The sequence below is a fragment of the Poeciliopsis prolifica genome, unplaced genomic scaffold (assembly GCF_027474105.1).
Source record: "Poeciliopsis prolifica strain line A6 unplaced genomic scaffold, Auburn_PproV2 SCAFFOLD057, whole genome shotgun sequence".
Classification (NCBI taxonomy): domain Eukaryota; kingdom Metazoa; phylum Chordata; class Actinopteri; order Cyprinodontiformes; family Poeciliidae; genus Poeciliopsis; species Poeciliopsis prolifica.
The window spans coordinates 1,940,204-1,953,911 of NW_026562432.1; the positions used below are offsets into that span (position 1 = coordinate 1,940,204).

At 38.0% G+C, this 13,708-nt stretch overlaps 1 protein-coding gene across 1 annotated transcript in view; it reads left to right on the forward strand.

Moving 5' to 3' along the window:
* si:ch211-186j3.6 (neural-cadherin) overlaps positions 1–13,708 on the forward strand; it is a 295,346-nt gene that overhangs the window by 93,799 nt on the left and 187,839 nt on the right. The window contains exon 5 of the mRNA XM_055060057.1: positions 9,369–9,480. Within this exon, the coding sequence (XP_054916032.1) occupies positions 9,369–9,480 (112 nt within the window). The remainder of the gene's footprint in view (positions 1–9,368; positions 9,481–13,708) is intronic.

The window sequence follows — 13,708 nt, forward strand, 5'->3', positions numbered from 1 at the left end:
TGCATATTTTAGTTGCTTTAATCTCACATACAGTGTGTATAAAAAGTATTCCTTTTTATACATACAATTTTAAGTGTTTTTATATATGTGTAAGAGGACTGTGTTACAGATGGAGATGACAATTTCCCAGTGTGGAAATCCCAAAGGGATTCATAACATTTTCTACTTAACGACCCATCAATCATGATCAACAAAATTTGGCTTTTTTCCTTACATAAACAAATGACCAAAAAAGCATTTCATGTCAAAGTGGCAACCAATTTTTATAAAAATTAATGAGGATTCAATCAAAGCATGTAACACAAAATAAGTGATTGCGCAGATATTTACCCCCTTTTGTAACTGACCAATTTCAACAGAGGTTCAGCCAATTAGTGCTCGTATTCTCACAATTACTGGAATGAAGATCACCAGAGTATTTGTTGTACGTCATGGTGTTTCTCTTTCTTCTGAAGTCACAGGTGGCTACGAGAGAAGCCTATAGATGTTTGATAATCTTTAAGTCTTCCCTCATAAAGGTGCAAACCAAGATGTTCAGTAAACCTGCTGCCAGACTGGTATAACCCTTGGAATCCTACCTTTCAGCTACACAAAAGGCAAACGCAATGTACAAAAAATTAAATACGTCTGACACATTTTCAGACATTTTTAGAACAGCTTGTAGCTACAGTAGCTGGAAGTAATTGATCGTGACTTTGCTTTAATTTCTGCATGACCCAGATTGAAATGACTTTTCAGCTGTCTGACGGATTGCCCTATATTTTGGTATTTAGACTTCTTGATCAGTTCACTCAATGTAAGCTGCCGAGGGGCCTGTACTATGAAGCAAAGTTAGTGGTTTGTTAAGCTAACTTTGCTCAATCAGGTCAAATGTTTTTATTTTTTTTTAAGTTACATGATGTTGGTTCCTTTCTTACCTCTGTCTATCACCTTGGAAACTTATGCTTGAAACCCAAATTGCTCTAAGGACTTTTTGTTGATGAGGCTTAATGTGATTCATCCCAGAGTTTTATGATTATGTCTAATTTTCTGTGGTCTCAATTTAATGGTAATTCTTGATTTGAAAAGGTTCCTTGTTTTACTGAAACTGTTAGACAGTCCTCATATTGCTTGTATTGTTTTTAAAGAATGTTCAAAATTACAAACTATATCATGTCCATCCATCCATTTTCTTTACACCATTGTCCCTAGTGGGGTCAAGAGGTGCTGGTGCCTATCTCCAGCCAACATTCCGGGAGAGAAGCGGGATCATCCTGGACAGGTCACCAGTCTGTTGCAGGGCAACAGACAGACAGGACAAACAATCATGCATACAGGGATAATTTAGAGAGTCCAATTAACCTGACAGTCATGTTTTTTTTGGACTGTGGAAGGAAGCTGGAGGGAACCCATGCATACACAGGGAGAACATGCAAACTCCGTGCAGAAAGACCCGGGCCGGGAATCAAACGTAGGCCCTTCTTGATGCACGGCAACAGTGCTACCAAAGGAGCCGCTGTGCAGCCCAACTGTATCATGTCCATTGCAAAATTACATGTCATGAGCTTTGACACAATATGTCACAATATGTATACATTCATCAATTTTTTTTTAATTTGTAGCCAGTACTTCCTCTATCTTCATTGATTGGTCTACTCATTTCATCTTCATCTATTTTAGACAAATACAAAGAAATTCAGTGTTAATAAGTGGAGCTAGCCCAACCAAGTTATCGGCAAGCTGCTTAGTAGCTTTATTTTAGTCCAATTTTAGTACCATATGTGAGTAAGCTGTGTCAATAGTTCTTGTCAGGTGTTGTTTTCCCCCTCCCCAGGCGTTAACAGCAGTTATCAAACCTCTAGTGAAAAAGAACTATGAACCAACAAAGTTGCTATTGTAGAATTACAGGCCAATCTCCTATCTTCCAAATGTTTAGAAAGTTAAATAGCTCTTAAAACTGCCAATCGCTTTGATGCTTTTCAGTCCTGTTTCTGTGCTCACCGTAGTACAGAGACTGCCCTCAAACACAAGCTTCAAAATTTTAATATTGTGCAAATAGAAGTATTTAATTCCGGTGACTTACTTCTCACTTGCCACATCTACAATTTCTAGACAAGCTATCTTATTCCATCCATAAATCCTGTCATTGTATTGGTTATTTGATTTTCACTGAACATCATTCTTTGGGTTTTTAGTAAAGTCAATTGTTCTCTCTCTAGATTGAAATTTTTTACAAAACGTGTTGAAGCTTAAGGTGTGCTTTCAAGTTCCAGTTAGAAAGAAGTCACTGTCCTGTCAATCTTTCCTAAACAAGAGATCTTTTTTTCTGAACTTACTGTCATGAACCTAAATGTTTAACATGCTATGCTGTGTTTAGCCTTTACCATTTAAGACACAACTCTTTAGTGTGTAGTGTTTCCCTGAACACTATACACTACACATTTTTGGACAGAAATTCTAGGTGCAGCCAAGATGTTTAGGGGTGTTTTGGTGGCTTTTGGATCACGTCTCTGCTTTTTGCAGATTATGTGGTCCTATCATCATCCATGGTCACATGCTTTGGATTTTAACTGAAAGATCAAGATCCTACATCATCAGGATGAGAAGCTTGGTCATTCAGGCAGAACTCAGAGTAGAGCCACTGTTTCTCCACATTGAGAGGAGCCAGTGGAGGTGGCTCGGGCATCTGGTTAGAATGGACACCTCAGTTGCGGTGACTTGACCCCTGGTGGCGCCACGAGTAAAGATGCCTGGAAAAAACAGAAAATCATAGATATACGGATGGACTTTTAATGTATCTGCTGTTTTAGATCTTTAACCAGGTGTGGATTAAGAGGTCTTTCACTTTTAAAGACTATTTATTAGTTCTAGTACCCCTAGACACTGAGTTAGTCTTTGAAAATATTTAGTTTTACTGTAGTTTCTCAGTTTCTAAACTACATTACGTTCTACAGTTGAAACCTGAAGGTTTGTATTCATACCATAGAGCTTAGCCTAATGTCATTCAGGACTGCATGGTGGGGTACAAAGATTTTCTGTGAAAGCAAGTAAACAGTATTAAACCTTACATTACAGCCAGAATACATTCAAAGATGGCCATGCAACTATTGATTCATGACAAACAGGAACTACTAAAGCCTTCAAATGGCCCACAGAAAGCTTACAGATGTGATCTATACATGGGGTTTGAGAGAATAGCAGGATGCATTTATAGCTGATGAGTTAAGTGCAGCTGAGCTTACTATGATTACTGAGAGTACAGGTTTAAAGGCTCTCTGAATGTTGATGTGAACAGTCCTTTCTTAAGAGTTGCAAGCAGATGAGCAGTTTTTTCATTCATATTACAGTAAATAGAAACCAGAGCAGTTACTCATTTAAAGCTGCCTCTGTCTGTCCAAGTCTGGCCTGCTTTGGTCTGCTTAAATGCTCCAGGCAGGCAGGAGACCAAATAAAAAAAGATTACTTAGTGGAGCGTGTAACGCAAAGTAGCTGCAGAGAAGGATATACAAAAAAAAAAAAAAAAAAAAAAAAAAGAAATTGTAGTTCTAGCATTTATGCAAATAAAGAGGACACAGAACATAAAACCCAGCTGGGATAAATGGACAGAAAACAAACGAGTAGGGATCAGTAGGAAGTAGTCCGGAACGCATAAAATCAGTAAAAAATCAACAATGTTGTAAAGCTCTTAGCTTTACAACATAGATGTTATAAAGCTAAGAGAGGGAAACAAACTGACAAAAAAGCTATATTTCTGAATGAACCGTCTCCAGAACCTCTTAAAGTAGAAATAGCAAACAAGAACAAAGCAGTGTACAGACTAAAACATGAGCAAAAAGCCAAGTTGAAAAGCACAAACTGTGACATTCTCATGCTCCAAGAAGTATAAAGTCAGTTCACTGAATGCTTGTTGAGTTTTAAATAATACATGCAAGAAAACAAAAACAAAACCCCAAAACTAATGGATTTTTATCAAACTTTGAATGAAAGAGGCTTTTGTAAAGCTTATTCTATTCGAGCCGTGTTTGACATGTTGTCACAGGAAGGTTGATTTCACCTGCCTGGTTGACTGAGAACAGCAGAAACTTGCAAAAACTACAGTCACTAAAAAAAACAAAACAAAGCAAACCCTCTTTATGCTGCAATACTTTAACATGCAGAAAACTTCCCTTTTAATGGTAGCCTCTTAAAGCCTCTTAAATTTCACAGTGTTTTCACACCTGGTAGTCAGGTATACTTGGTTCGAATAAAAACCAATGTTAAGAAATAAATGTTCTTGCTGCTCCAAGAATCCCTGAAGGAAACGACACAAAAGCCTTTGAAGAAGACACTGAACGCAACTTCCTTCTTCATGAAATGTGAACAAAAATGGATGTGCATCATTTTAGCAAATGTAGGTCTTCTTTTTTGTCTTTGGCAAAAGACCACGTCATTTCTCCCACTAGCGCTATGCTCGCATATTTGATTTGGTTGTATTTATCCAGAATGCCGTGCATTGTACTCCACTTCCTACTTTGGGTAACTGCCTGTGGTCCACTTGGTGTTCACATCATCAAACTGCATCAGAGTTCACTTCAACCAAACCAAGACCCGAATGGGCAGGACCTCATCCCAGACCCAGAGCGGGCACTCTGCCTTTTTCCAGCTTCGCTTTAGGTTTTAAAAAGCAGCTGTGCTTTTTAATTGATCCTTCTTGCTCTGCTGCTTGTTTCATCCTCAACTGGAGAAGAACAGTGTTTGTTAAACAAACATGCATGAACTGCTAATGCAGTTTTTAAAAATAAACATTATGTACTCCACTATCTGTTATTTAAGGTCAATGCAGTCCTGATATCGAGAGTCGGTAGAAAACATGCTTCAAGGACAATTTCAGAAGCAAACGTGTTTGCTTCAGTTTTTGTTACTCTTCGTTTTTGCCTCTGAATGTAATCTGCTGTGAAATAAATATGGTTTTTGCTGTCAAAGTAGCGACACCGGCCAGCATATATATGTGCGCTGGACTCACTGAGCATGACTTTAATTTGCAGGTAGTTTTCAAGTTTCTCACTCCGGCAGTGATGGCTCATCGGCACCATTAGTCACCTAACCAGCCTGAGACCTGCCTGCAGCTTCTTAAGTGTGTGGCTCCGCACACCTTTAGGTTTATGTGTGTTTGCACTCATCTCGCATTATTACAGTTGACTTCCTCTCTCTGCTCGTACAATCTTGGTTCCCTGTTCACACACTCATGCTGTGCCTCCATACATCTTAGTGAGCTATCATAACGTTCTAATAAAAACAAACATTCTTCACATCTTTCACCGTATAAAGCTGGACTTGGTGACTTTTGGTTCAGTGTTCTAGGGAGTGAAAACAGCCAGGAAGCAGCCACATTTCAGTCCATTGGTGTGTAAAATTTGAAAAAACACAATATAACCAGTCACAGAGAAAATTTTGCTAGAAAATGTATTGTAACTTAGACTTCAGTCAGGGGCCCTTGGAATTGGGCGCCCCTGGGCATAATGGAGTAACATTGTTGGGATGACATACTGAAGAGGGCATATCGGAAAAAAAATAGGAGCTTCATAGAGAGACAGAGGCCCAATTTCAACTTGTCAGATACAGCTATGCTGGAAAGTCACATTTCTTTTAGGTCATTTTTGACATATAAACGACTAAAGGTAACAGAGTTACTTGATGTGCTTAGAAAATACATAATATTTTCCTGGTGTTTGGTTGATGCCAACAGACAGCTGCTGTGTATTTTCTGTATAAAATGTTCTGTCATGATGGGGCTACAGATAGTCAGAACTTGTTTCAATATTTAGACTAACTGGGTGTTTTGTTTTCTTTTATTATTACTACTCTTCACCAAAATCCCAATTTATTATTTTTTTAAAATGGTTGGATTTTGTTAGATGGTTGGTCATGAGTTCTTGTTTGGCTTATTTATATGTTGTCATAAATTAAATAATAGTTGGAAAGGTAGTATGCTTGGTAAATCTGAATGCTGTTTGTCAGAGATCCCAGTGGAGAAGAGGTCCAAAATAAAACAGGTAGCAGACCAGAGTGTTTGTTGAAAACATAGTCATGTTTAAGGGAGTCTCTTTGTCACCAGATTCCAAGGGACAATCTCTACATTTCATCCAAGAACTCTCTCAATGGTTTTTCTCCCCTTTTTTTATTTTTTACAAGGCCCTCTTCTGTAAAAGCCTGAAAGATGGGAACAACAATAAAAAAAAATTGTCTGCATTTCACATTTTGCTTCCAGCAAGTGTGGGCTGAATGACAGAAGAGCTATAAACTCAGACACCGAAGGAACCAGAAGAAAAAATAAAAGATGAAGTGGACATGCGACCTAGTCCTATCGCCTGCACTGTTTGATAAACATCATAGCTGGAGCAAAATGGACAACCTGGAGGTCATGAAGGAGCAGATGCATTTAGAACGTAGAGCTGAAGCCCAATATGTACAGTGTGTACACAATACAAACAGACCTCTTCTCTACCTACGTGACACAGAATCAGGCTGTAGACAAGGGGTCTTCAACAACAGCCTTGAGACTGCAACTTTTAAATGTCTTTCTGCATCAACACGCCCAAATCAAACATTCAGGTCATTAGCATGTGTGTTGGACGGGGAACACGTGGAATAGTGCGTTCACACCATTGCCGTTTAGTCCAACTAGTTTGTTTTCCTGTAGAAAGTCCGGTTTGTGTGGGGAAGTGTGAATCTCCAATCGAACGCTGGTTTGCCTACAAACCTCGGTCTGGGTTCAGTTGAAGTGAACTCTGGTGTGGTTTGAATGCATATGTGAACGCCAAGCAGACCAGAAACTGCTGCAAAAGCAGGAATTGAACTACAGTGCAGGGCATTCTGGGTAAATACAACAAAAACAAACATCTACTAGGAAAGGAAGAAATAGCTGTTGGTTTTATTTTTTACAAAAGATAGTATATGCATACTTTAATAATGCTATGTTGGTGATATGATCAAATTCCTATCTCTGGTACACCTCACCTCACCTTTCTATCTTCATTCATAAAATTACCTGGATGATTTAGTTTGCACCTAAATTCTGACTGTACATTTAGCAGGGTATGCATTAGCTTTCAGTAAAGAAATTTTAAAAATACATTTGGCAATTCCAACTGACCTGAAACAGAAAACAATTATATTCCTTTAATATAATTGTACTTTAATAAGTGAGAAAAAAAATATTATGTAGTTTTAAAATATCTGGTTTTAACTCCATCTGAGTGACATTGATTCAGCTCCATGGCTTAGTTTTAATCATCAAACTCAGTGAAACACGTTGGCTTTTTTTAAGGAAATAATCACGTAAGCACATAGATGTGTATCTCTGCATCCCTTTCACTACTTATACGCTCCCCACCCAGACACCCACACACACACACACACACACACTGAATGTATGAAACACACATGCATACGCACGCACAAACCCCAGCAGATTGACAGTGACATGCACATGCACACCAATCACCTCAGGGAGCTGACATGTTCACAATTTATTTCCTTTCCGTCTGTTGCTTTGAAGCTGATCTTTGCTGAAGGATTAACTGATATTACAGAATTTCATCTTACCTACCCAGACCTAATACCAGCTGTACTTTCAAACCACTCATGGCACGCGTGTGCGTATGCGTGTGTGCGTGTGTGTGTGTGTGTGTGTCAAAGTGCTCGGTCATGCTTAGGTGTATTTAAGCGGAAGAAAGACGATGGTTAGGGGTCACCAAAGCTTCCTGGCAGCTCCAGTTTCCACTGTCTGCTCCTGAATATTCTGGGCAAGCAGTCAACATCTGCTGCAGGAGCCTTTGTTGGCCTTCATGTCCTTAATGAATGGAGCGACATTATAATGTGTCAGCACAGCACAGACTCTTCCACGTTATAGTCATCTTTACACATGTGTCTTTTGTTAGCTCGGGGCTTCAGAGGAACTGTGCTGACCTACTGAAGTAGGCTACAGCAGATCCTTCCCTGAGGAAACATTGATACAACATAAAGTCATTCCCCACTTTAAATACATTTTTATATAACAAACTAGCCTGCATAAAGCACACAGCACGGCGTAGGATGAGCAAAACTATTTCAGATCATGTTGTAGAAAATCCCATATTAATTTGTGCCTTTTTCAATATGAGGTGCTTCACAGAGTCCACTTGTCCAAATCCATGTCAGCCAGGATTTGGCAGGGATGAGAACGTTGTAATCCATAAATTGTTGACCTGTCCTGGTTTAGCAAAACTTCCTGAAAGGAGGTATGACACACCCTGAATGAGGTCATTGACCTGAAATTGACCCTGTGACCTTTGCTTGCTCCTTTGCATATGATGGGTTAGGAAGGTGAACATATTGCCTTTTTACGTGCTGGTATGCTGTTCTATACCTGAAAGTAAAGGCTGCCTGTCCACCAAGACTCAACAGCTTTCATGCCTTGCCTCAGGTTTTACATGATTCATTCTTCTACTCAGAATAAAAGTTCTGGTAGACTTCTACCTAATTGTGGTTCATTTTCTGTTATGTTTCTCTGGAACGTGACCTTTAGTTATTGGTGCCTATTTGCATATTTTTTTTCGTAACACGTCTAAAATATTCTTAAGTAAATGCAGCTTTAGAAGCTGAAATGCAAAGTCCAATGCCACTTGACATGCTGTTAGCTGGTGTTTGCAAAGCCATTTTTTTTCTTTCAGTTTTGATACCAATATCTGAGGTTTACCATTGATCTGATATGGAAAAACAGCTGAATTGTCTTAAAATGTTATTTTTTTAAACAAGATATTAATGTTCTGAATTACAAATTTAGTTGCTAACTCTGCACCAGGATAACACACTTAAATGCACTAATTGCTTCACAAGTTTTCTTCAAAGATATAAAAACAACTTTAATGTGTTTAGTTGGTGCAATTCATAGGAGGAACGACTAATGTAAAATAAATGATAAAGAAATTGAAACTGTCAAAAACAATTGGTTGACTACTTTGGTCAAACATGCAAATATAAACTGCAACAAACCTTCATTCAAATGGTTCAGAAAGTGCAATTAGAAATTCTAAATATAATGTAAAATAAATAATAAAGAATGATGTTGCTCGTGACAGAAAACATAGAATTAAACTGAATAGATCTGCCCTTATTGATCGGGCACATTGTCACTGGTGCATTTTTTTTTCAATATCTGATATTATCAGATCAGTATATATTGTTCAAAGTAAACTTTAAATATAAACATAAAAAAATAACTAAAAATACCAATGAAACTAGTAACTTGAAAAGTGTTCTTCCTGATATTCTATGCTGTTTTTGTTTTTGTGAAAGTAGAAATGGCGGCAGCAACATACTCTATATTTTTACCATAGTTGAACCTAAAACCTTCTTTTTTTCTTTGCCAGGTGCGAGTTGTCATTGTTGATGAGAACGACTGCGTCCCAGAATTCCTGCAGTCGATTTACAGCAAGGACGGCGTTCCGGAGACGGTTACAACGGCAACCTCCTTGTTGCAAGGTAAGACATAAAACCCATAAAATCCCTTCTCTCTCCCATCACTGATTGAGCTCCTAGTTTCAGTTCTCTGCACATTTAACACAGCATATTATTCACATCTTCAACAAATAATTATGAGCTGTATTTTGTTGCTGAGAAACGAAGTAAAGTTGCTGATGTTACGGTGATAGAGAAGCGGAAACGTAGTATCGGCAAAAGCAGTGAGATCGCGAAATGGATGCAAAGTTTGGATATTGGAGCGATTGGTGGCATCCACTTTGTGATTTGTTTTTAGCTTAGTGGTTTCTGTTCTGTACAAAAAGGATTATGTTAAGAATGAACACACAACAGACAGTGGTTCTGTTTTGAGTCGGAAGATGAAGAGAGGAAACCTGCAGCCAGTCTGTTGTTTGCAATATTGTTGCATCAGTTTAAAAATTTTACAGTTATACATTGTAATTCAAAATGATAGAAAAAAAGTTTCTTGTGAATATTTGAAATATTTAGAGTGAATTTTATTTTTTTTTTTTCCAAATCGGATTTTGTTTGTCTGTGACTCAAGTTCCAAAATGCTGCCACAGTACTGTATGTCCAAAAGTAAAAACTAAGTGTAAATTCTTAAAGTTCAGATTTATGAATTTACTGAAAAAAATTATACCGCATAAGGCAATATTACATATAATGTAGTGGTTTCTATTAAGGTAAAATCAAAATTGGTCAAAAACCATATGTACCTGGACTCCTAACAAGTGTATAAAGTGGAAGTATCTGTTCGGACCTAAACTTTAATCTGATGCTAATTTTTGGGAGATTGTGGTTCTGGGAATTAAATTACATTTCTTTCCATAAATGTGTTAGGGAATATGTCTAAATGTTGTCAAATGTTGTTTGTTAGTGTATAAACGATGCTTGGACTAAACACTGTCAAAAAGTGAAAGATGAGTTGACATCTAAAATAGAGTCTTACAAATTTAAGAGACACTTATATTTAGGTGGGCTTGGAATAAATAATTGTACACAGTCTGAGTGTTTCTTTCTGTGGCTCTGTCAGTATTCTGCTGGATCTGTTCAACTGCGGTTTTAGATCTTTGTGGGTACAGTTGCAAAAAACGAAATCAGAGTAATTTTTGTAGCAATTTTGCAGCAATTCAACAACTTTTTGAGCGATTATCATAAAGCTAACCTGTAAGACTTAGAAATGTGCCTCTTAAAGCAGATGAAGGTAAATGTCATGATTTCTCTTTCACCTGGACAACTTAAAAACATTACACATTTTTTGTGTGTCTGATCTCTGTAGGAAGGATGCTGGAAATCATTGCAAATCTGAACATAAATCTGCACAACATTGTTAACTACTGTCACCATCTTGATTTTTTTTGTTCGTTTGTCTACTCTCAACATAATAAATGGAATATTGGTTGCTCGGATTTCAAAAAGCATCTTGCTTTATTTATCTGAGTTCACCAAATGGATGTACCTTTTGCTGAACAAAATTTGCTCCAGTAAAATATAAAAAAAAAAATCCCTGGATGTTTGAGGTTCTATTTACTATGACCTTCAATTAACGTGAAAAACCTGGTTGATAAAAGATGAGTCCTTTGTGTTTGCCTTCCACTTTTAAACTGTTTCTGTTTTGAAAGGCAGTGACAATTTCTTTGCAAGATTATTTTCTTTTAGAAATGTTTTAAAACTCCAACTTTGAGCTGGAAAACCAACTTTATGGAATTTTTATTTTTTGACATTTTGTGGCCCTCAAGCGGCCGCTGAGCCACACTGTGGACACCCTTCCTCAAGGGGTCATGAAGGGAATATAGAGACACAAATCTGGGCTGTAAAGGCTGATTGTTGCATAACAGTTCTGAATAACATTTTCAGTCAAAGACTATTAAATCACAAACTGTCTTTAAATAAGCTAATAGCATACCAATAATAATGAAAGTGCAGCTGAATGACAACTTTGTGAATGAAGAATAATTAATGAAAATAAAACAAGTTTCTACAGGGTATGAACGTCTAATGATGGTTTGGACCCCTCATTGGAAATGCTCATTATATTTCACTACAGGCTGAAACTCTGACTGTTGGACTCATGTCAGCTGTTTTTACATCTTGTGTTGCTGCCTTGCTCAAAGGTATTATCATCACCCTCTTCACCGTTATCATCATTCTTTTACTGGGCCATTACGTAAAAGTAAGAACGTTTGTTGCTTTGTGTCCTTCATGTAAAATATGTATGTAAAATATCTCATAGTTTTCTCTGAAATCTATTTTTCATGCTGTGTTGTTGTTGTCGAGCAATTTTAGGAGTGGATAACGACAAAACAATATTTGCTGAAATATGAATAAAAATCAGGGCCGTGCTTTTGATATTGTGTAAATAAACCCTTCTTTATTCCACTTCACTAACATCCAGCAAAAGGCTATATTTCCCCCCAGTGGAGCGCAGTGAGTTAATAAACTCTTCACCCACTTCAAAGAAGGCTGTGGTCCAGAACTACTTAAGACTTAAAGGTGAAATGTTGTTAGTTTGTAAGATCTGTATGCATGAAATAATCCTTAGGTGCAACATAATGCTGTGTGAGTGAGGGAGTAAGTTGGTGGATGTGTGACGTCGGAGGCGCGGTTTGGTGCCATCAGCAGGTGCACTGAGGAGGCGAGAGAGTCCCCCCCTTCTGTGCTCCTATCCACCTGTCTGTGGACACAAGCATGCATACTGGTTTGTGCAAGCAGGAAGAAAGCAAATGTGAAAGCATTATGGTTAGACTTTAATTGTTTAAATAAGTGCATTTGCAGTACATTTTTTTCACTTCCACTGCATCACTAAGATAGTTTCTACTGTGCATATGAATTCAAATTAAGATATATTTGGTGTTTGAACTCTTAAAATGGGGAGTTATCAACATTCGTTGAGGGATGTATCTATATATATATCTATAGTTTGGTTTCTGTCAAAATCAACGGAGGGTTAAACAATTTTTTCTAATAATTTAGTTTTACATAACCGCTCCCATGCTTTATGAAATATTGGATCCCAGTTGATGATTGATATGATTATTGCCATGTTTTACGAGAAAATGAGGCAATTAATTCAGTTTCTGTCCACTTGTAAAACTTTTGGAAATTACAGCGTCTTGCAGTGTGCCACAATAAAGGAAAAATAACACAGAGAAACAGGTGGGAAAACAAAGCCACTGATCTACTGCTTTTTTCTCGCTCTCTGTGTCGTCTTTGTTCCAAACTCAGATCTGTCGCTGTGGCAACCGACTAACAGCAGCTACACTAGCCATAAGAGCTGAGATGACATTCAGGTGTATCAACAACATCAACAAGAAAAAGATTAAATTCAGAACATTCACTCCGTTACGGCTTTAATGTTTTTGGGCTTGATGTTTATTTTTTGATCATTAGTAAGTGGTCGCCTGAACACAGCGGTGGTTAGCTGACCTAAACACCTACACTCTGATCTGTCAGATCAGAGTGTAGGTGTTTAGGTCACCTTATTTTAGTACTAACTGAACTAAAACTTGCAGAACTGCACAGGTACATGTTAAGGCGCTTAGCAGAACCAACCTCCTACTTATTATACTAGTCACAATATTCCCGACCCTGTGCACAGGAACAGAGCATGTGTGTCGCCCCGTAGTCACATGATTTCTGATCCAGTATGTCCCAAATCTTCAGAGAATAGTTCCTCAGAAGTTTTACAATCAATGCACTTGATGTAAGTTTGCAGAACTTATTGTAATTTATCAGACTGATCTTTAGTTTGAAAGCAAGTGTGATGGAGCATGAAGTGTCTTTGCATGATGCAGGACAGTTTACCTCCAGGACCAAGGCTGGGAACCAGTGAGAGGCGTTCACTGTTGTGGCTCATCGGTGCAATGGCCTCCAGGCTCCCCCATAGTGATTTAACTCAACAATCTTGCTGCAAGATTCCAAAAAGGTTTTCTGATAAATGCTCAAACGGTGCTCTGAGGAGTAGAAATCTGTACTTAGTAAATTAAATATTGACTCATGTGCCATGTGGCTGGCTGCTGCATGCGGTTAGACTCAGGGCAGACACTACTATAACCGTTCATTTTTCAACTATCATCAATGCGTGAGAGGTAGTTCATCACTTATCAGCAGAGTAGCTGCTGCGTTTCAGCTGCACTTCACAAACCTGTCAGTCGTTTTAAGCAGCTGGACACAGCAGAGTAAACACACAGAAATGTGCTTTGTCCAACTCCTATTGCAGACTTCAGTTCTA